This window comes from Epinephelus fuscoguttatus, linkage group LG12, assembly GCF_011397635.1.
Source record: "Epinephelus fuscoguttatus linkage group LG12, E.fuscoguttatus.final_Chr_v1".
NCBI lineage: Eukaryota > Metazoa > Chordata > Actinopteri > Perciformes > Serranidae > Epinephelus > Epinephelus fuscoguttatus.
In genome coordinates, this window is record NC_064763.1 from 8430428 (window position 1) to 8452303 (window position 21876).

The window sequence follows — 21876 nt, forward strand, 5'->3', positions numbered from 1 at the left end:
ATCCACATGACTGCCAGGACCCAAGGTTTCTCAGCAGAACATTGCATTGTAATACATTGTACAATGAGATAATAAACAGTATTCCCATAACCTGTCAATGGTTTAAATGTTATGGCTTATCATTGTGTATGTAAATATTTATAGGCCTACAGTTTGACCCTGGTTTATCAAGTTGTTTAGGCTACAGCACTCCGACTTAGACTTGTATTTATTTGTTAAATGTATCCATTCACTCCACAGAACTTTATTGATCCCAATATTGATCCCAATAAGGTCTTACCTTGTTATGTTGACAGCTTCTTCCTTTCTCCACCACCTAAGTAATCGTAATTGAAAGAGGCACCCATGAAGCACATGCGTTTTGCAAAACTTGCTGTTTTATTTGCAGAATTTTCTCACCCCGTGTCAACATGAAAACTGCTAAAAACACTTTAAAATCAGTTTTCACACTTTTTCATTGCAAACACATACGAAAACACATAAGATATTCCACTGAATGTTAGTTGTGTCTACCTATTATCAGTTAGCTGTTATGAACCTGTTTGGTAACAGCTTTTATTATTTGCATAAACAACAAGAAAACACAAGTTAAAATGTAACATAACAGTTATTACGCACAACATAGCAGCATGCCAGTTGTTTTCTTATTCTTTCAGATGCACCAGCTCAACAAAACGTCTTTGGATCTATGGTATATAAAGGCACATTATGTGGTCTGTGAAAGTGAGAGACAGGAAATAAATCAAGTTCAGCTACAAGGTATCTCAGACACATGCGTGGTGGAAAGGAACTAAGTGCATTTACTTAAGTACCACAATTTTGGCAATTGTACTTTACCTGGGTCTTTCTATTTCATGCTAACTTATAGCTATATGTCACTACCTTGCAAAGGAACATTTTGTACATTTTACTCTGAGTACAAGACTTCTACTTGTAATTGAGGACTTTCACAAAGCACTTTCTCCCCCAGTGGAAGATTACAGTAGTTATTTTCTTCAAATGTAAGCAAGCAAATAAATAAGTACAACAGCATGAGAATCCTAAAGAGGGAAGCTGGGGTTTGTTGTTCTTCCTGTTGCATATACTTTACTGCATAACAAGAAATAGTAGCATGGAAATGCCAGATATATGTTTGAGATCATTTAGAAACAGTGTTTCCATCACATTTGTCCTGCAGAGAACACTTTATGGCACACATTATGGCCATACTTCTTGAAACAAACAAACTGAGACGTTCTTACAAAAAAAATATTGCTGATTATGTCTTTATATAAAATGCATTTTAGCCAATATATCTCTATTAGATCTGTGATATCTATATCTGTATTGGCCTCAAAAATCCAGGCACTAAACTGCACTATAGGAAAATATGAAGAAGACACAGTGATAAATAGAGGAGAATACATCTGCATTGCATAGTTTGCTATCAGCTGCTCTAGCATTGCATGATAAAACATTAATATCTATTCATTATTCTCTTGATCCATTCTTCAGCCTTCAAGAGTCTTCACCCTTTTGCACTTTGCAGCTCCTGGATCAGTGCTGGAAAAGAAGAGAAGAGTAATATACAGGTATAACTTAACATGACATGACATAGCAACGCAAAATGGTAATAGTTTATACAAGCTTTATAAACTAATGACAATAGGCAGCATACAAGTTAGAACTCACCTGTGATAATCTCCTCCTTCACTTTTTGAAGTTCTTTTTTCACCTCTTCAATAATTTCCTACAAACACACATACATGCCATGAGACCTTGGTGTTAAAATGTTCGTACATAAAAAATCCTACATCATAATTGAAGCCAATCAGTATTTCAGCAAACGGCCTGAAAGCTCTGACACAACAATGACATCCTGGACAGAATGTTATGACTTTGTAACTGCAGCCTGTTCTGCCTTTGATAACATTACTCCTTGGTGCTTGCATATCACAGTGGATTGAGAAACACATGCAGAATCTTACAACATTACATTGTTTTTAACATCTCTCTTTATTTTACACAGAAGCCACAACAGATGTGTTTTTCATGGATGAAAAGTTAATATTCTGCTGTGAAAAAGTCATAACACAGATCTTAACTGATATTGGATATTGTTGTGTGTTCAAATCGAGGAACCAACCTGTTTGATTTTTTCCATATCAATATCACTTCCCGCACCGTCTGAGTTCTTTTTTACCACCTTCATTCTAAGAAAGAAAAAGACCCACGTTTACAGTCAGCCAAACACACTCTCTCAGATCAAGAGGGTCTTTTCCATAAGAAGCGGGCCAGGAGGAGCAGCCTACTTTGAATATATAAAATGTTAGAAAAATGACAGAAGGGCAGAGACAGAGCAGCAGCAGTCAACAGTTAACAGTAAATGTAATCTTGCATCATCCTAACAACTGCTCATACTTTAGTAAGACCGACCACTTCCTCAAGTCTTTATAAAGACATCCGAACACGTCAGTGAAGCAATTAGAATTTAGGTGAAAATCAAAATGTCTCGTTCTGCTTGTCAGTTGCCAAACTTCATGAGCAAAAACTCCCCCAGTTTATGATTTATGCTCATGCTGTCAAGAAAGAAAACTAATGAATGCAGTTGCAGGGTTCTATCATGGCAACATGTTGCATGAGACTGTCACCAAAGCACCTGAGAAACAAGTTTCAGTCTCTTTAACTGCAGCCTCAGATAAAAACCACCAAATGTCGAGTGCTGAATTTGCTGTAGCGAGTCATTTGCAAGCAGCACACCACGAACGAAAATATCGGTCATACCAGCACAGAGCTCATTTCGCAGGTTTATACTGTAATGTAGGCAGCAGCGTACAAACCAGAGAGCGCTGAGGAGTAGCACCTCGAGACGGTAGAGAACATTGGTGGCAGGTGGGAACAGAGAGGAGAGTGATACCTGGACACTGGGTTAGTGGTGAAGTTAGAGGAGGGGGATGTGGAGGAGCTGGGTCTGGAGTCCTTTTGATTGTTGGTTAAGGATTTGGGCCTGTTGTAAAAACATGCAGATCCTTTAAAGCAGTTTGTGATTGGGTTTTTCAATTTGCATGAATGGCTCAGGGGAGGCTGTTATTCAGCTCCAAATATGCAACACAGTCTCCCAGAAATACATAAAATGGACACCACCTCTTAGCAACGCATGACATTGTGGTTGGCATGAAATGTGTTAAAATTACTGCTAGTAGCACAAAAACAATGAAACTGTCACAGCTTGGTTAGGTTTAGAGACCCAAAAAGTACTTGGTTAGGTTTAGAAAAAGATTGTGGTTGATTAAATACCTATGTATAGGATGTAAGTGAAATGGCTGATTGCGTATGAAAAGAGCGTTAGAAAAAAAAGAAAAGCAATCTGCAGCACAGTACAAATACGAGAAGAAAATGAAATTCAAAAATTAGCACCTATTGTATTCTCTTATTGTTTATTTATTATTATTGTTTGTTTGCCAAGTTGTTTTTTGGGTTGATTTCTCATCAGCTCTTGTTCTGGTGGGTGCCAGTGGAAGCATGCCCAGGGCACCAAATGAGTTAGGTCCAGCACTGAATGACTGAAACCATATGTGCTTTGCTTAGTGAAGTAAAATACGTATACTTCATTGCATAGTCACATGACTATGTTGAGTTTTGGTTTCACATTGGACACAAACAGTGTTCTCCTGGTTGAATAAAACACCCCTGCCCCACATGCTCAGACTTTCTTGCTCTTTTCTCATTTGTGTGTCCACCACACCAAAAGATTCTCACTGACTTTGAATGGCATCGTTTTCGTGGTGCCAGCATGGAATTTTTACACATTTTGTGTCCACCACCACTTAATGTGTTGTTGAGACTTTGCGTCCATTTCACATATTTCCATTAGAGCAGGCTGAAATATGATGGGTGTCTGTGTAACATAATGTGATGTAATGAAATAATCAACCATCTCAAAAGCTTAACGGCTCGAACTCACCTTGGCATAGTGGAAAATTTTTCCTTAGGTTTTCCACCGATTTCTGCTAAAATATGATCATATGTATCAGTACAGCACACACAAGTTTTAATATCATGTTGTGGTATAAAGAAAGAAGATAAGATAATATATAAGGCATATATTATTCTAAAGCTGAGTCAATGTATTGGTTGTCTACAAAGAATAAACAATTGAATAGCCTGTTTTTGTTTTTGAAGCCATTTATTTTAGCACGTATTACAGTCCAGTAGGAGGGGAAAAGTGACATTACTCACCTGCTGGTCCTGAGACTTGTGATGTTGAAGAGTCAGAATCCTGCTGTAGTCATGTACAGACATGTACAAAGGTTATCATCCAATATCACTGTTCATTCTACAGATATTACAGAATAATGAGAGGAAATCAATGTTCATGAAATCACTGACAGGAAACTTACACTGGGAGGTTCCACCTTTTTCTCAGCAGGATTATCAGCAGCTTTCCTCCTATTTAAAACAGATTTATTATAGATGTTCAAAAGTGCCAAACATCAGATCATCACAGACATATCTGGCTTATACAGATTGTCTCTTCAAGTAAGAACGTACCTTCTAGCAAGGATGGCACTCATTTCTCCCATGAGACAACCTCCTCCACCTCCACCAGATGAGGGTGCTGGTTTGGGGGGTGGGGCTCCTGCTCCTCCCTCATCCTGGATACACATAAACACCTCCAGTTACTATCTTCTAAATAATTTGTTCTATTGATCAGCTTACTCAGTTTGTCATTAATGTAGACATGGAAACCAAAAACCTCCGTCATTTGTGCCAAGCTACATCTTTTTGTTCAGTCTTATACTGAGCAGCTGTGCATGGTTGTGATTGCGCTGGTGGTGTACACTACCTTGACTGTTTTACGTAGTTTGGCTCCTGCCAGAGCTGCAGCAAGATCATTTGCACCTCCGCCTCCGCCTCTGCCTCCTCCTCCGTCTCCACCTCCACCTCCACCTCCTGGGGGTGGAGGTGGAGGCGGAGGTGGAGGTCCACCCCCACCCCCAGCTGGAGGTGGTGGAGGTGCAGGTGGGCACGGTCCTGAGGAAGGTGGCGGCCCTGGAGGTGGTGGGGGTGCCGGTGGAGCAGGTGGAGCAGGTGGAGCAGGTGGAGCGGCTGGCGGGCAGGAGGAGCAGCAGGGGCAGCAGAGACATGGCAGCAGAGGCCTGCCTGGCTTTCTCCAGACGCTCCTTCTCCTGCTGTTCCTGCCTCTGTTGCTCCAGTCTGGACAGAGATCAATAATTCTAATGTTAGTCTGACAACCCAGCAACCTTTAAAAGCTGTTCCATATGTATGTTTCTGCTTTTGGGACATGGCAGCATTTTTCACAGTTTTCTGAAAGTGTTTTTACAATTGAAAAAACATCATCAAAACAACAATCAATGATACAGATAAACAACATTAGCTGTAGCCTCAGTATCATTTATAATGAACAGTACCTTTTCTGCTGTTCCAGCTCCTGAGCAGAGGGTCCATTCTGAGCCGGGCCTGAGCAAAAACAGTCTTGTGTTGTTGACAAGTGAATTCCTCTGAATCAAGACTATTTAATGAAAACAGTAGATGCCAGCAGGGTTGGAGTCCAGAGAACACCCAACTTATGGAGATCATCACATCCACTGTGATAGCATATGTCAATAACAACTCTATTATAACATAGCAAAAATGTATTAACACAGCAGGACTATGACAAAAATAGAAACATTTGCAAAATCCTCTGGTGACCTTTTTATGATTTCAGTCCAGAGTTAGGCTGTTACTGTTAAACAGACACAATCAGGCTGTGGTTTGGATTTATGCCTGTCTGGAAAAGGCAGCATGGTCACAACATAAAGATCACAACATAACTAACACAGAAACACTTCACACTGCCTGACCTGGATCTAATGCACCCTCTTGCATTGTAATGTTTACCTGTGCCTGCCGGTGCACTGAGAGCCTCTAATGCATGCATCATGGAGTTGGCAAAAAGAGTAGCATCTTCTTTACTGCCGAAGTTCAGCCCCCACACGTGCTTGGGATCCCGCCACTGGTGGAAATTTGGTGTGGCTTGATTATACTTTATCCCTTTGATAATGGGACAGTTGATCACCACCTGGCAGGAACAGGAAGCACAGGAGAATGAATGTGTTGACAACTTGAGTACTTGACTAAAAATCTGTTTGCCTGTTTTCTTTTTCCAGTTGTCAAAAACTGATGTTTGGTCATTGATTTCAGCATCAGACCCCAACGAAAAAGGCACCTTTCGCAGCTGTATGTATCTAACGAGCAGAAACCATACGTGTCCTGTGAAAGAGTCGAGTAGGAAGTAAGAAGCCACAGTTGGGTACTGGTCTCAGCACTTCTACAGAGCAACATTTCAAAGTGCAGATACAAGCTGTGACTTTTCTCGCTCATGAGTTGTTGTTTAAAAGTACAGTGAGTCTCTTATGTCTGTTGGAGAGCTGCTCTCACATTGTATTTCATAGACTAACAGCCAAAAAGTATCAGCTCATAGCAAGAGAGGTGTGACTAAACTTCTCCAGTTTACGTCCAACAGTTTCATAGATTATGATTTTGAACCTGTGTACACTTGTCTTGTACCTGCTGGTCGGCCTGCATTTTGCGGCCCACCACTCTGAAGGTGTTGGCTGCAGGGTTGTGATAGATCTGGACGCGGCTGATGGAAGGACTGTCAGATCCCGCCGGCACCCAACGCTTGTTGCCGTCATCATACATCATGACTGTCGCCCTCACTTGGCAGATACTGGACTCACTGTGGGGAGGAGACATGATGAGAAAATGATGATGAGATGCAGAGTACAAGATCATAGGGTGGAAGGAAGTGTGAAGCAACAATAGAAGTGTGTAGTGTGATATGTAGTGTGGAAGCACTGCAGTAATGGACAACTGGTTTTAAAGAGGTAATCCCTGAATTAATATTTCTGGTCACCTTTCCATGGTGTAGCCTGCCTGTCACTCAATGCCACGCTATCACAGGATGCATTAAGATAACGCCTGTCCTTTGCATGTATGCCATATAGCCAGCATCACTCCCATCCACATCAGGTGATCCCTTATCCCTCTGCTTTAGATAGCCGTGTATATTACTATACTGTGAAGTCTGGTTTAAACTAATCTTACTGGTTGCATTAGCAGACTATTAATTTGTATATCAGATGTGTTGACATAAAGCAAGAAGAACTACATGCATGCAACGACATGTTACTTTGCAAAGAGAGTCACAGTCAGCCGTGAGCTGCCCGGAAAGCCATGGTAGAGTTTAAAACACAATGTGCAGGGCCGAGTATAACTATGTGTCATGTGCTTCAACCTGGCAGTGAATGCCTATTCAGAGTCATAGTTTTCTTTACTTAACACAGTTAATAGTCAAATAGCAACAACTTTAACAACTGAGAACTTTTACATTCTTCAATACAACGTACCAAAAAAAGAAAAAAGTTAGGGTACAGGTATGGTGCTCATATCAGAAAAATAGATGCAGTGCCCTAGTCAACAGTGTATGTTTTAAAAACAAAACTCTTTCATGGTCGGCTATAGATTCATGTACATAGTATTGGACCAGTGGAATATGTATTCTGTAAGTAAATGTAGTAATACCGCAATTTAAAAATATTCTTTAAGTCTTAAATTTGAAAATTATGCTTAAGTAAAAGTAAGGAACTATTATTAGTAAAATGTAATTAGAGTATTAAAGTAAATGGATACATGATGCTGCATAATTTATACTGTCAGTGATAAATTATGATATTAATTAATATTTTTACTGATACAAATGAGCAGCAACAGTTAAGCTTATTTCAAATGTATATATGGGCAGTACAACCTGTAACAATGCATCACATCTTTTAAAGTGCTCATACATTATGTTTTGTATGTTTGAGACAGGATAAAGTAGCATGAAATGGAAATATTCAAGTAAAGTACAAGTGCCTCATAATTGTACTGAAGCACAAAGCCTCTGTAAATGCACTTTCAACCACTGTAAAAAAAAAAAAAAAAAAAAAAAAAAACTAGACAAAGATGTATTCACATACTTCGTGGATAATTTCATAAAAATTATCTCTTAGGTTATGTGCTATACTTGTATTGTATAATGTATTTGTATTGAACAAGTTTAAATGTTTTCAGGGAAAGTTAAAGAAATAGAGAACAGAGATATGTTTGCAGCAGTACTGCAGATACTTATTTCTATACTCTGAAGCATCATGACAATGAGTTAATTCAATCTACTTGTTGCTATGTCTAGCCTGTGGGAAATATGAACTTCCTGCCAGAAAGGTTTTCATGTTTTGACCACTTCCCGTGCTCAGCACAATGCTACCTAATATGGACTACATCATATCACTTGTCAGTGATATATGCTAACTTCTCAAAGTCTTTTTTAGGATGTCATGATATACTTTGCCCACAGAAAATACAGATAGCAGAGCTCAGCTATTTTCCCTATTCTCCCTCCCCAGCTGTAAAAACTGAACACCTGCTTTGAGCTCGAGACACTCGCACACAGCAGGAAACATAGTCAGAACTGAAGAGCTTGTTAAGAACGTGTAGTGCAGAGTTGATAGGGAGCAGTTCTGTTCTGCACAGCTTTACTTGTTCATGCATGAGACATTCAAAATGATTTGAATGAAAAAAGGAAAGCAGATCTGAGTCGATAAACATTTTCACTGTAACAGAAAGTGACTCACCCCATATTCCAGCTACAGTCAGTGTCCAAAGTTTCACTTGCTTTTTAACAAACTGCTTCTTCTCATCAACTTGAACATTCCCTCTCTCAAGTACATGTGTCCATCAGTCTATTCAGTCAGACCTGCTGCCATTACTGCCTGCACACCTCCATCACTCGCTCTCACGACTTTGTTTAACACCAACAACTTGCACTTCTGCCTTTGTACTCTCATTTCCTAGACAGGTTTTTTTTTCTCTCTTCCTGTTCTCGTTTGCTTCACTCGTTCTTTTAAATTCTTATTTTCACACCTCGCCCATTTTCTGTCCCCCAGTCAACTCTGATTTCTGCTTGATTTCTTCCTTTCCTTCATATAGTTTGGAATTATTTCGGGAAGGGGGGATAGTTTGTAGTACAAGTGGTGCCCTGCTGAATGTCACTGTGTGTGCGTGAGTATGTGTTGGGGGTGAAGGACGACAAGATTCACTGTATTTGCACGCACACTGGTCATGAGTCCTCTTCACATTATTATTTAGACTACTTCAGATAAGGAGTCGGAGGCATCACATGCAGTGGTTCAGTGTAACTTTCTGTGTGTTACTGAATTTTATAGCTCAAAACAAACACGTATTACTGTTCTGTATTAATAAATGTATTATTTATATTATCCATTCAACAGCAGCAGTATATAGTTCAGTTTTATTTATATTATGAATGTAACAGCAGTAGTATAGAGTAATGTTTAACTCTGAATGTGTTGAGACGAACTTTAGTAGTAGAACTAGAAGCTGAAGTAGTAGTAGTCACATCAGCACTACAGGTACAGTAGTAGTAGCCTATTTTGAGTATTTTACAGTGTCTGGATCAGGGGTAGTGAAGGGGAGCTGAGGGACAGTCAAAGCCACATCAAAATGTTCTGAGTCATACCAAAAGAGGGAACTGCCAAACTATTCAAGTAGTAGCAGTAAACACTGCAGCTCCTCAACACCCAAGTAAAATCCCAGTGTCTTGCTTCTCAACTGCTGAGTAAAGTGAAGCTCCTTAGCATCAACCTTGGCTCTGAAGGCAAAATAAGCATTAGCACACCTCAGTTTTCACAGAAATGGTCAAATGAGCCACTAAAAATTTTAGGGTGGCACACCAAAACCATAAAGCCATGACTCAATTTAGCAACCTATATAGGCAAGAGTTATGGAATGGTACAGTTACAGTTACTAATCATCTGATGTGCATAGACTAATGAAGCCCTCGTGAAAGTTCAGTCAGGAGGATAATTTTTTCATGCCTAGACTGTAACTTTCTTCCTCACCCTCCCATTCACTCCTTGCACGGATGCTCACTCTATGTCTCTTGCTGTCAGTTTTCAGGGGTGTCAATCGAGTCATCACCTGTTCTGCAGCAGATCTACAATGAACCAATAGCACAGCGACACACCCTCTGTCAGCCTATCATCTTACAGCTCCTCATTTTAAATATGGTTCTTTTTCTGCCTGCAGTCCTTTCATGCTGCAGCTGTGTGCACCCTCTACCTCTATCACTGCCTAGTCTTCGCGAATTCAGTCTCATTCACCTCATTAGTCATCCACCACAAAGTCATCAGCCACCAGTGCCTAGACTTCAGAGATTTATCTCGGTGCCGCTAAGATGTCCCTCGATCACAAAATATCTCCCTCTGGTGTCAAAGTACCAAAAACTTATGTTAAATCTTATCAGCATAAATCATCTGTTAATCTGTACACTCATATTACAAATTAAACTATCTTTAGTCAATTGTTCTGTCACTAATGAATGAAATCAGTGCAGTTGACATTTTGAGTTGTATGAGGGTGGCCGTGGAACCACCGCCCCTTTGCAATCACTGTACACCCACTATATGAAACATCACTATACATATACACACACACACACACAGAGTTGGAGTGGAGCAAGGAAGTTGGAGAAAGACGGGGAAGTGAACGTTACCTGAGTTAACAACAAATTTTTACGATACATGTAATACACACAGCCATTATCTATGATTAACACAATTGTAGTAACAAATGGAAGGAACACATGGAACATAAACATGAGACAGAGTCGCACATATTTACAGGGGATGTGTACGAACAGTCATAATGTCAAGAAATGGTTACATTTTTGGTTTTTGAGTTTTGAGTCTGTATTGGCACAGGGGCTTGCTATGTAGCAAGTGTCTGGTTACTTTTATATTTCTCTGCATTTCTTTACCCAGCAACCCCCCCTTTTTGTAATCAGCTGCAGCCCCTTCAGATTCAGTGTTTGCCTCACAAATTTGGGGACCTGTGTTACATGTCATACCTGTCTCTTCCTTCGTCTCCTGTCTCCATCTTCACTGTCAAACTGTCCAATACAGGCAAAAATGCCTAAAGGTAATCCAAAAAAAAGGAGAAGAAATGGTGTTTGAGCTAGAGATGCTCAGAGATAGAGGTTCAACCACAGAAGAGTCAAACAGGGGTGTGTGTGTGTGAATGAGTTTCATGCAGGGCAGATGTATCCTGAACACACATTAATGAATGTGTGTACACAGCAGTCACATTGTTGATAAGCTCACACATTTCAACATTACTTCTCTATTGCGTTTGCAATAGAGAAGTACACAGAGATGCACTGACAGCCACTATTACATTAGCTCTCCTCAGTGGATGACGATGTGTTAAAATCTGAAGCTCAAATTGTTTCTTAAGTAACTGTTGTATCAGGGCTCTATGATTCTTATGATACCAACTGAATTAGAATAAGAAGCTTTTTCAGTGGTATATCATCCTCCCCAAAACTAAACGCTCTTCTTTGCATTCATTTTTGTATAATTACATAGTGTATAATGTATTAACCTAATGTTAACCTGACATTGAACCTGATGATGATGAACCTAATGATGTTACATACTGCTGCGTTAAGAGAATGAGGAACAATAGAGTCATCGCTAGAGATAAGAGGAAATGAACAACACTTCAATGTGGCTAGAGATGACTATTAAAGGAACACAGCACACACACGCACACGCACACGCACACGCACACACAGGCATTCAAGGTTATAGGTTGACACGCACACACACTACAAATACAACATGTATAAACCCATCCCAACAACAAAGATACACCTCAGATAGCTGTATGCTTTTGTATGTAAGAGTTCAAAGACTTTCTTTATGCAAAGGGAACTCTTCTGCTCCACACAAGGCAACATAGTTCTATTTTATATCATGCAGATATACTAAAAACACACTTGTTGCTGTCAAGTTCCTAACTTACGAGAAGCTTCTCAAATGCTTTGGCCAGAAGCATTCGGTAGTTAGTGATTAGCTAGCCATTAAGTTTTCAGTTGGACAGTTTGACAGTGAAGATCTATGTAACATCTATCATTTACAACACCTGCAATCAGTGAAAATCATACTTTCCCTTTGATGATGTTTTATGAAAATGAGCTAATCATTCCTCAAAACTGATATCTATTCAGACCCTTTGAAGCAAAAATAATGAAGTTCGCAGTTCTTCTTCCACTGCTTTAACACTATAGGAGGAAGTGAAGTGCCAGTTAGTCATGGTGTGACAGAGACTGAGAGATAACACATTACACTTTGTCATTAACACCAAGCCCAGTACATTTGAAGCACAAACACAACTACATCAGTGATTTCACTTTAATACAAAAACTTGATGACTGAATATATTTGTTGCTTTCAAATGAATATTTCCTGCAGAAATGCCTGAAAATGTTGAAAAATGAGCTGCATCAAATACAAAAATAAAAAAACTGCATGAAAAGTATGTCTAGTATAGAATTACAATACTTGACCTTTTAAGTCATTATGAAATGCTTTATAATATATATAAGCACTCACATGTATTCATAATGCTGTATAACAATAATCATAAGTATAACAATACCGTGCTATAAGCAGATTACAACACATTATAAGTGTGTTTATAATACCTTAAAGATCAGGGCATCATTGAGGGTCAGCGTCGTTCTTCTTTTCAAACACATGTTCAACCAACTTGTTGTTTCAAGCCTTTTGACCATCAAGGCCTTCCAAAATCCTTAAATCCTTTAGGGTCACCAACAAATGCTGCTGGAACAGCTATGTGACCCACCCACTGGCTACATGACTCGCCCATCATACCTACACATCCAAAGACATCCACGATCAGCTCCCTTCACCCCTTGGCCCAGAAGCAGAAGCCCCAAAGAAAAAAGCTAAGTTAGTGATTAGCTAGCTATCAAGTATTCAGGTAAAAGAGAGGTGGTAAAGGGTGGGGTAAGGGTAATGAATTATTTGACCTCATATTTATCCACCACAGTGTCATATTGTGGGCGTCACAATGATGGGTTTGTCTTGTACAAGTGGTGGGTGGATGCAGCGTAACCTAACTTTAAATACCTTGGTGCAGTTATGGACTCCCATGTGAGCTTCTGTAGAAATACTGAGTATATTTTCAAGAGATGCTCACAGCGACTCTATCTTTTTAGGGAACTCAGTGGCCTCGGTGATTGTCAGCAGATTTTAGAATTAGTGTCCCTAACTATGGTTGAGAATGTTTTAACTTTTCACCTCCCTGCCTGGTATGGTCATCTTAACTATGCATCCAAGACTAAACTCTCTTTTGTGACAATGGCAAGTAAAACAGTTGGCAAGCCTCAAAAGCTCCTGACCCAACTCTTAACACAGAGGATGAGGAAGAAGGCAAAGAGTATAGTAGCTGATGGCTCCCATCCTCTCTTTAGCCAGTTCAAGCTTGTGAGCTCCAGGAGGCGTTATAGAGAAAGACAGACAATGAGCTGATTTGATCCGTTAGGTGTTTTATGACCTTGTATGTTTGTTTTACTGACTTTCTGTCTGCTTTTTACTGTGTTGTCTCTTGTAAACCCCTGGTGGACAATAAAGACTCAATTCCATTCTGTCCTATTCTAATGTTTCCCCTGTGTGGGGTAAACATGTGCAAAAAGAATGAGAAACATTAACATGGTTATTAGGTGGTCCTGTTGAATGGATCATTAAAGGTTTACACCACTCCTCCAAACCTTATTGAAAAATGCTAGTCTCTTCTGACTGAGGTGATTACCTAATTCATTTTCATCCTGATTAGGCTACTGATTTTGATTATGAGTGTAATATTAAGGTCCATGTAAATGCACCTACATCTTGTATTACATCATTTTATTCCACACATTCCATGTCTCTTGCATTTAGTATACATGGTTTCATGATATCATTCATAGCCTAACACTACTCCCTGACTTGTGAGCCTGAATTTTCTATCGGCTCAGTTTCGTTGGATTTAGGGGCATGTTTAAGGTGCGAGGCTAAACTCACTGGGAAATCACTGTCCCCAAAACACAAAGAAAATCTGAGTGATTCAAATGATATGAATATATCATTCAGACATTAGATCGAGCACAACATGGATTTAACAGAAAACTTCCATATGTTTTGATTCAAATTTAAGGGTCAGCATTTTTAACAGTAAATACAGCTGTTGACAAATAGATGTAATCTCGGAAATCAGATTTACAGACATGGGTTTAATCTTATCCCAAAGAATACAGACATAATAGGTAAAGCTAGAGAAAGAGCAGCAGTGAATCAGCACACAGAGCTTGACATTGTAACTGAAAGAGGCAACAAGGGTGTGGCCGACCATGAACACTTCAACAGTTAAGCATGGCCTCTTGTGTGTTCACATTCAGACTGGTCATTTACCTGAAGCAAAACAAACAGACAAACTTTTGTGGCTGCCAGGCCATTGTAGATGCTTCAGCAAAGCTCATTCTGAATTGTGCAAATATGTTAAATAAAGTTTAAACACCATTAGCCAAGGCTAACAGTGTGACTGTCAATGTAACCATCAGCTGAATTTATTGAAAAGACAGCCTCCTTTTAATAAATGCAGTACTTCTCTCTTTGGGCATCTGTCTAAAGACAACAAAGCTCACTACGTCCACTGGTAAACCTCGAGTCAGTGGACAAAGAGGTTGAAAGAAGAGGGGCCATCTTTTTGTCTTGCACAAAGAAAAGTGAAGCTACCTTTTGACCATTTTTAGATTAGCCTTTAGCATCACTTTAAAGAAGCAACACTGTTTAATTTCTCTGTTATTTACTGGTCTGAATATCATAGCTTCACATTCCAGATAATTAGAATAGTTAAGTGTGTAGCTGTTTGATTTTAACGTAAATGAAAGATGCTGATAGCTTTCCTGTTCTTTCTTCCTCAGTAGGCCATCATCAACAGTAATGTGAATAGCACTGTTGAAATGTGGGACATATACTGGTTAATGTAGCCGTCAGGCAGGGCTGACGTGTGTTTATACTGCAGTACAGTTCGCATGATCCTCCTAATGTTCTTGGAGTGACCTCTATTGTTATTTGCATGATGGGGTTTAGTCTTCAGCTGCATTTGTATTTGCCATGCAGAGTCCAGTGAAATGAGAGGCACACAATATACAGTAACTGTGACTGTCTGTGGGAGTTCCTCTTAGGTTACAATGAGTGAACAACTGGACACCATTAAAGGACTGTGTGGGAAACATTAGTTACATCAGCGAGAAAAAAGAGACATGTTGTGATTTTTTTTATAAAGTTTGTCATTAAATCAAAAATTACCTTGACAAATTTCATGTCTTAGGAAATTAATTGACATTTTTCATCTTTGAATTCAACAAGCTTCTGTGGGTTTGATGAAATTTGGCCTCACCATAAAGATCAGCCCACTAGTACGCCCGATCATTGTCTTGGTTAATGTTAATGTACTTTACTTTTTAAGTTGCATAAAAGATAACTGAGTATTTTATAGTTAATATGAGGGGTTTTTTTTTTTTATCTTTTTATGGGAGCTTTTGTTATAAGTTTGTGTGTTTATGAGCAAACACACATCATTCAATATTTTTCACTTATAAAACGCAGTAATACTGATGTTTCCACAGCAGTGACTGGGATCATATAACAGACTAAGATTTGACAGCAGCAGGAAAAAAGAGTCAAAGGTCCTGTAGTGTAGTCACCTCCAGGGGGCACAGTGTGTCCATATCAGATACATTTTGGAAGTTTTTAATATGGTTTGGTTTTTGCAATGTCATCAGTGTCTTATGGGCCATATTTAGTGGAGTTTGCACATACACTGTCATACAGCATGCCAATTATATGTAATTCGAATTAATTACACTGGAGTAGCGTTGTTCAAGACAAAACACAACTGGTCATTTCTTTGTTTGCTTGTTACTCTTATAGCTACTGTTTTATATCAGTATACATGAACTTTATAATTGTGTGTTGATACAGATTGATTTTTACTACCTACAATTCACTAAAGAAACAGTTCTTGCAGGTCCAAATCTGCCAAGTCAGCAACCTTTTAGCATGATTAAAAGAAGACGTTTGTCAGTGTAACTGAGCTTTGCTCTGTCTGGCTTCATCAGAGAAGGAGACGGCCCAAGGGTGAGACCTAGAGCCCAGACAGCATCTTCTACTACTGTCTGGGAATACAGCAGGTACACACACACACGCACACACACACACACACACACACACACACACACACACACACACACACACACACACACTATGTCACTGCTGTCTATCTTGATTCTTTCTATATGTTTGTTATTGATTCCATCATTTTTTTCTCCCTCTCTTTGTACAGTATCTGTTCATGAAGGGCTGCACACAGAGCATCTTTACTGACGCACTGTACAGTCGGTTTGCTGAGGAGGTGTGGTTGACCCTGTTGCTAGGTATGATGTATTCTTTTAACAGAAATGACTGGTTTTGTGAGCCTGAAAGGTGTGGACACCCAGTGGATATGAAATAAACTGCTGTGAAAGTGTTCTTATTTTTAGTGAGATCACTCTGCTGATGGAAGGTTTAGACAGACCCAAGTCATCACAGCTGCACTGTTGCATTTTTCAAGTTTTCTCTTCCCTCATCTTACTGTAGTATTGTGATCATTTCATTTCTGCCGTTAGGTTGGAAATGTGTGTGTATCCCTAATGACATCAACCTCACATATTATCTCTACACAATCTCATCTGTAGTATTTCATTTACTCACTGTCATTCATGGTTTGGAGAATATTTCTCCGACCCCCATTTTCTCATCTGCTTAAAAGTCCTCCTAACAGTTTTTCCACCTTAGGAGCTCTATTAAGGTCTGAAAAGAATAACTTATACCTTTACAAGGACCTAGTCTGAACTTTAAGGGGAAATTCTAAGAAAATGTCACAGTTGTAAGAATTTTCTTAGAATTTCGTTACTAGGAGCAACTCTCAGCACGAGGAAGCTTTGTGAATACAGCCCCAGATTATTTTGTGGTGTGTGAAAAACAAGAACACTTTTTTATCCTTCATTTTTATTGTAAGTGTGAACATAGTGGAAGAAAAAATAAAAGAAACTCTTAAAACGGGTATAAAAGTAGTGTTTTACATTAAAAGCTGTCGCTGAAAACAGAAACTGATGAATAGACACCAAAATATACAAATACAGATGTTCTAAGTGTCACACGGTTGAATTAACATTTAAAAAATCCTTAAACTAACAATTTTTTTCTTAAAATATCTTTAATGAAATAGCTACAACACAGTGTAGTCCAGGATCAGAATGACCCCTCCATGTAGTATGCAGGGGATGAGTACAGTAAGTAGGGGTTGAGTTTACGGTCTGCTGAGGCAAAGCTGCTGTTCTCATGGGCCTGGCGGCGGTAGTATCTGCGGAGGGCAGGACTGCCGGGGTGGCACTGTCTCACATGGAGGAAGTACTCATCAGGGCGGCTTGAGGTGTAACCACAATCCTCACACACAAAGATCTTGGAGCGTCTCTGGCGGTAGGCATACTGTTGGTGAACACCGTGGATCTTCCTCATATGGGACTCCAGAGAGCAACGCTGAGTGAAGGCTTTCTCACATAGCTCACACTTGTAGGGACGGATACCTGCAACAGGGGGAGACAAAAGAGAGGGTTTATTTTTCCTGTGCATGCTTGTGGGGATGTAATTATACATTCAGACTGGCACTGTTAGGTGTGTGACAAATCTTGCAACTAAGGCTACACCTATCAGAGAGGTATCTAAAAGCATGCAAAGCACTAATAATCAATACATATATACATCTGAAGACAAAAAAGAGACATGTATGAAAAATATTAAAATGACATGATCTTGAATCATCAAAAAAATCATCATAACATTTTATGGTCTTAAAGCTGATTTGTTTCTGGGGGCCTGTCTTTTGTACCTCGGCTCTTGAATCCATCTCTGATTGTAGGTTTTTTTTAATCTTTTCAAGCAAAGCATCTCTGAATATCTTGAACAGCCCTCTGTAAATGACATGCATTTTTATCAACAAACCTAGGTCTTGTATGACTGGAGTGTGTTCGGTCAGTTTGCTAAATTGTGGCCAAATTGTTACATGTTATGTCAGTGGCAGTGTCTGCAGTGTAAATCCATCTGGAATTTTCTGTCATGTTCCCAGAAAAGGTTGTCTTCAAGTGTACTAAAGAAACACATAACATGCACAGAGCCACTGATCTCACACAAAGGCCACTGCAAGACCTTCAGGGGGCAAATGTACACTATGGCTGTGAGAACAAAAGGGGCTCTACAGGCTTATATTGCATTAAACATTGTATACGTGTCAGCATATTTCAGATTTTAGGGTTTGCGCTAGCATTTTGGGGGACTTTTGGTTGGAGTACTTTCATTGCAAGCCCTATTTTATGATTCAGGATAGAAGGGATGGTGAATGATACTGAAGGATAATGGATAATGCATTAATTATTTTACTGTAACACACTACACAGTAACATATACATTTAATGCAGACTTCTGAAAAAATAATAAGCTTGTTTTAATGCACATGTGAGACTTAAACCATTATAATTAGAGAGGTGTTGGAGTGTTTTGGCCCGTCTTGACGGGATGCAATAAGTGTTATAAGCCACCAGATGTCACTGTTCTTGCTGTGTTTGGGGGTGAACTTTGAGCACAGAGGTTTACTGATATTTTTAGATTGCATTTCTAGTACTTTGATTTAATGCATTTTCAAAGGAAGCAGATACGGTGCGTGTGTATGTGTGAGCAAAGTCCTAACCTGTGTGTGTTCGCATATGCCTCTTGAGGTCGAAGGTGTCGTTGAATCCCTTGCCACAGTATCGACAAGGATGTCGTTTGACCAGGCTGTGGCACTTCAGGTGTCGAGTCAACATTCGCTGCAGAGGGAATATCTTGTGGCACACTGAGCACACAAAGTCACCTGAACTGGGGGAAGACCGGGGACGAGGCTGGTAGAAAGAGAAAACCACTGAATATTAAAATGTGGATAACACTGGTCAGCATCAGGCACAATTTGTTGTCAAAACCTGCAGGAGGTACCAGGCTGTGCCATCAGCCCTCTGACATGATACACCATTCTCTAACTCTTACCTAATGTTTCTTAAATCAGCCTTGAAATGCTACATGCACTCAAGTGATGAGCAGATACGCTGCTGCTTGAAACAGCCATATATGTATATTGTATCAGCTTAGGCTTTACTACTATGGTTAGCCCCTTTGATTTCACCTGACTGGAAACACAGCAGTCAAGCTGACACTGCTGCTCATCTAACTCAACTAGTCACCAGTCCACTAAATATTGGATTCCAGTCCAGGCCATTTCCTACTGTAAGGTTTCTTTCCAGGCTGTCAGCAGCCCTACTCACAGCAGTCACTAGCTAATGCTACCTAATGTATGATTCTTACCCATACACAGCAACAAGTGCCACAAGTTAGGTGGCAAATTGTATGGAAGCCAAGTATACTTGGTTGTAATACAGGAGTGACACTACACTTCACAAGAAAAGTCTGACCTTACCTTCGCTCTGCTAACCAGTGCCAGTGCATTGGGATGGTAGAAGGAGCCACGTAACATAAGTGTGGACCAGTTCGGTCTGGCGTCAGCTCCCGGTCCTCCTGATCCTGCCAAAGGTACTGATAGTCTCATTCCAGCTGCTGTCCCACATCCTAACACTCCTGACTGAGGCACAGCTGTAGGCTGTTGGATGTCACGACTGCAGGATATCTGCTCCACAGCAATGTCACTCACTAAGAAGAGATAAAATGAAACAACTGTGTACCTTATAAGTAAATAAAAAGGGTCAAATTACGTAAAAATGGTACTGCTCATCAGGGATAAATCAACTTTGATGTTACTGCTTACACTTCACAGCTGAAAATGTATCAAAAGATACTCCAAATTCTTACCTGCTGTATTATCTTCTTTCCATTCAAGCTGTTCTGGCTCTTTCCATTGCCACGCTCCACACGCCCCACGTTTCTTTTTTACAAGGAAAGACCTCGGCATCCTTTGAATTCTATCAATCTGAATTATCTTTTTCCTTGACTTCTGTTGATTGTATCTCACCCCGACCTCTGATCCTTGCTCTCTTACTGCTTTCAGTTTTACAAACCAGCCTGCTACCTTATGTCTAATCCTTACATCCAACCCTCATCAATGGACAACCTGCAGGTACAGTATCCCAGCAAAATCACAGCACTCATTTCCATAACACTATCTGGGAAGAGTGGTGAAGGTTTGAAGCTCTAGTGACAGGGGGGTATGAAGTTCGGTGTTTTGACTGGAGTACACCTGTGTAGACTGTGCGCGTGCGCCATTTTAACTGGTCCCCCACTGGTTTTGCATGTCAGGTAGTGAGAATCCGGGGAGCTTCACATTCAAGTGGCCCTTGGCATGCAAATTTTTGCCTCGGACCAAGCCCTGGCCCCAGACAAAGGGCACAGTCTGAGTAACAGGAGCAAGTACAGAAGAGCCACAGCCTTAACTGCTAGGTAAATCAGCCCTTTCTCTGTTTTTTGAGTCTCTTTCTGTTTCAATTGTTTGGTGGGATTACAGAGCTTCTAAAAATGCACACAAAGGCCATTCAGACACACATTCAAGCAACTGCTTCTGTTGACTGTGTTCTTTACATGATCGCACATACATCATAGTACTTTCTCTTCTTGTGATCAATTATTTAGATAATGCAAAGTTGTAGATCACCAAGCACTGGGGGGGACAGGGAACAGGAGTTGGTCAGCAGAAATGACAAAATGACGAGGAACAAAAAATGCAATAAATATTACAATAATAATGATAACTATAAATAAATGTAATACAAACAAGGAAAAAATCGAAATAAAGACAAAGAATAAAGTCGGATAATTAAAAAGCCCACATCAGTAAGTAAAAAATGGAATTAATATCAATGCAACAATCAATAATCAAAACAACCTCAACACAGAATGTAATTATTAGCAAATCCACTGTAGCAAACAACCACATCACAACAAAGACACAAAAGAATGAATGCTAACATACACATACCATTAAACTGTACACATGCAAGTACATGTACCTGTTCAGAAAGGAAATAAGGTCAAGGCAAGGCCAAAGGTTGGATTGAGTTAAGCTCCTGGATGATTTCAGTAGCTTCAGACCAGCTATTGACAATGTCAGCTCTAACCTCAGTAATTCTGCTAGAAGACCTCTCAAGTAAAAACATATGAAAAAAGTTAACTAGATTCTCTTCATGACAGTCATGGGTTTGAACCAATTTTTAATAATGGTTTTCTTAGCAGCAGTTGAGACAGCTAATATTATCTGTTTCTCCTAAAGCAATCACAGTATATTCAGATAGTACTCAATAAGCTAAAAGGAGCTTCACCAAAGGTCATTCAATAATGTTATTCATATATCATGGTACTTTTTATCCTGTTGTGTTGTTCCCTAGCTAACCTGACAGTGCTGGTCCTAGCACATTTGGCACCCCAGGCCTAAGCAAAATATTGATGGATTCCCTCATCAAACCTGTTAAAAAGGCCATCGCAGAGTCTATCACAGAGACGGTAAAGGAAACCATACAGTATGAACTAAAAGACACGGCTGATAAACTATGTGAGCTGCAACAAAAGTATGATGATTTGATTGATAACCTGGAATGGAACTTAGATTAGTTTTTAGTAGAGTAATAGGAAGTAACATGAGGTCTTGTATTTTGGTCTTAGTTCTTTTCATCAGTCACCCAACATTGAATTATTGTCTCAAGTTTACATTGTATGGGATCAAATGATTTAGACTGTACTGTAGATTATGATGAATTTGAACAACTTTGCCTCTACAATGATGGGAAGCTAAATTGTAGGCAATTTTTGCCAGACCAGATGAAACACTTAAACCATAATAATAACTTTTCATTGT

The 21876-nt window shown here is 39.7% G+C and overlaps 1 protein-coding gene and 1 pseudogene across 1 annotated transcript; both read right to left on the bottom strand.

Annotated features, from left to right (window-relative positions):
• Window positions 1–362: 362 nt before the first annotated feature.
• LOC125898725 (vasodilator-stimulated phosphoprotein-like) lies at window positions 363–11112 on the bottom strand (annotated as a pseudogene).
• A 6046-nt stretch (window positions 11113–17158) lies between these two features.
• On the bottom strand, window positions 17159–20037 carry zgc:171929 (uncharacterized protein LOC100124596 homolog). The gene is made up of 4 exons (XM_049592214.1): window positions 19884–20037; window positions 19495–19724; window positions 18736–18925; window positions 17159–17578 (listed from the first exon to the last, which is right to left on the bottom strand). The coding sequence occupies exons 1-4, from the start codon at window positions 19981–19983 to the stop codon at window positions 17244–17246; spliced, it is 855 nt and encodes a 284-aa protein (XP_049448171.1). The 5' UTR covers window positions 19984–20037; the 3' UTR covers window positions 17159–17243.
• Between the last annotated feature and the right edge of the window lie 1839 nt (window positions 20038–21876).

Coding starts and splice junctions, on each gene's coding strand:
- zgc:171929 (XM_049592214.1), bottom strand. CDS start 19,983: ATGCCGAGGTCTTTCCTTGTAAAAAAGAAACGTGGGGCGTGTGGAGCG. Junction 19,725..19,883: donor GAAAGAAGATAATACAGCAG/GTAAGAATTTGG, acceptor ATCTCTTCTTAG/TGAGTGACATTGCTGTGGAG. Junction 18,926..19,494: donor CACTGGTTAGCAGAGCGAAG/GTAAGGTCAGAC, acceptor TCTTTCTACCAG/CCTCGTCCCCGGTCTTCCCC.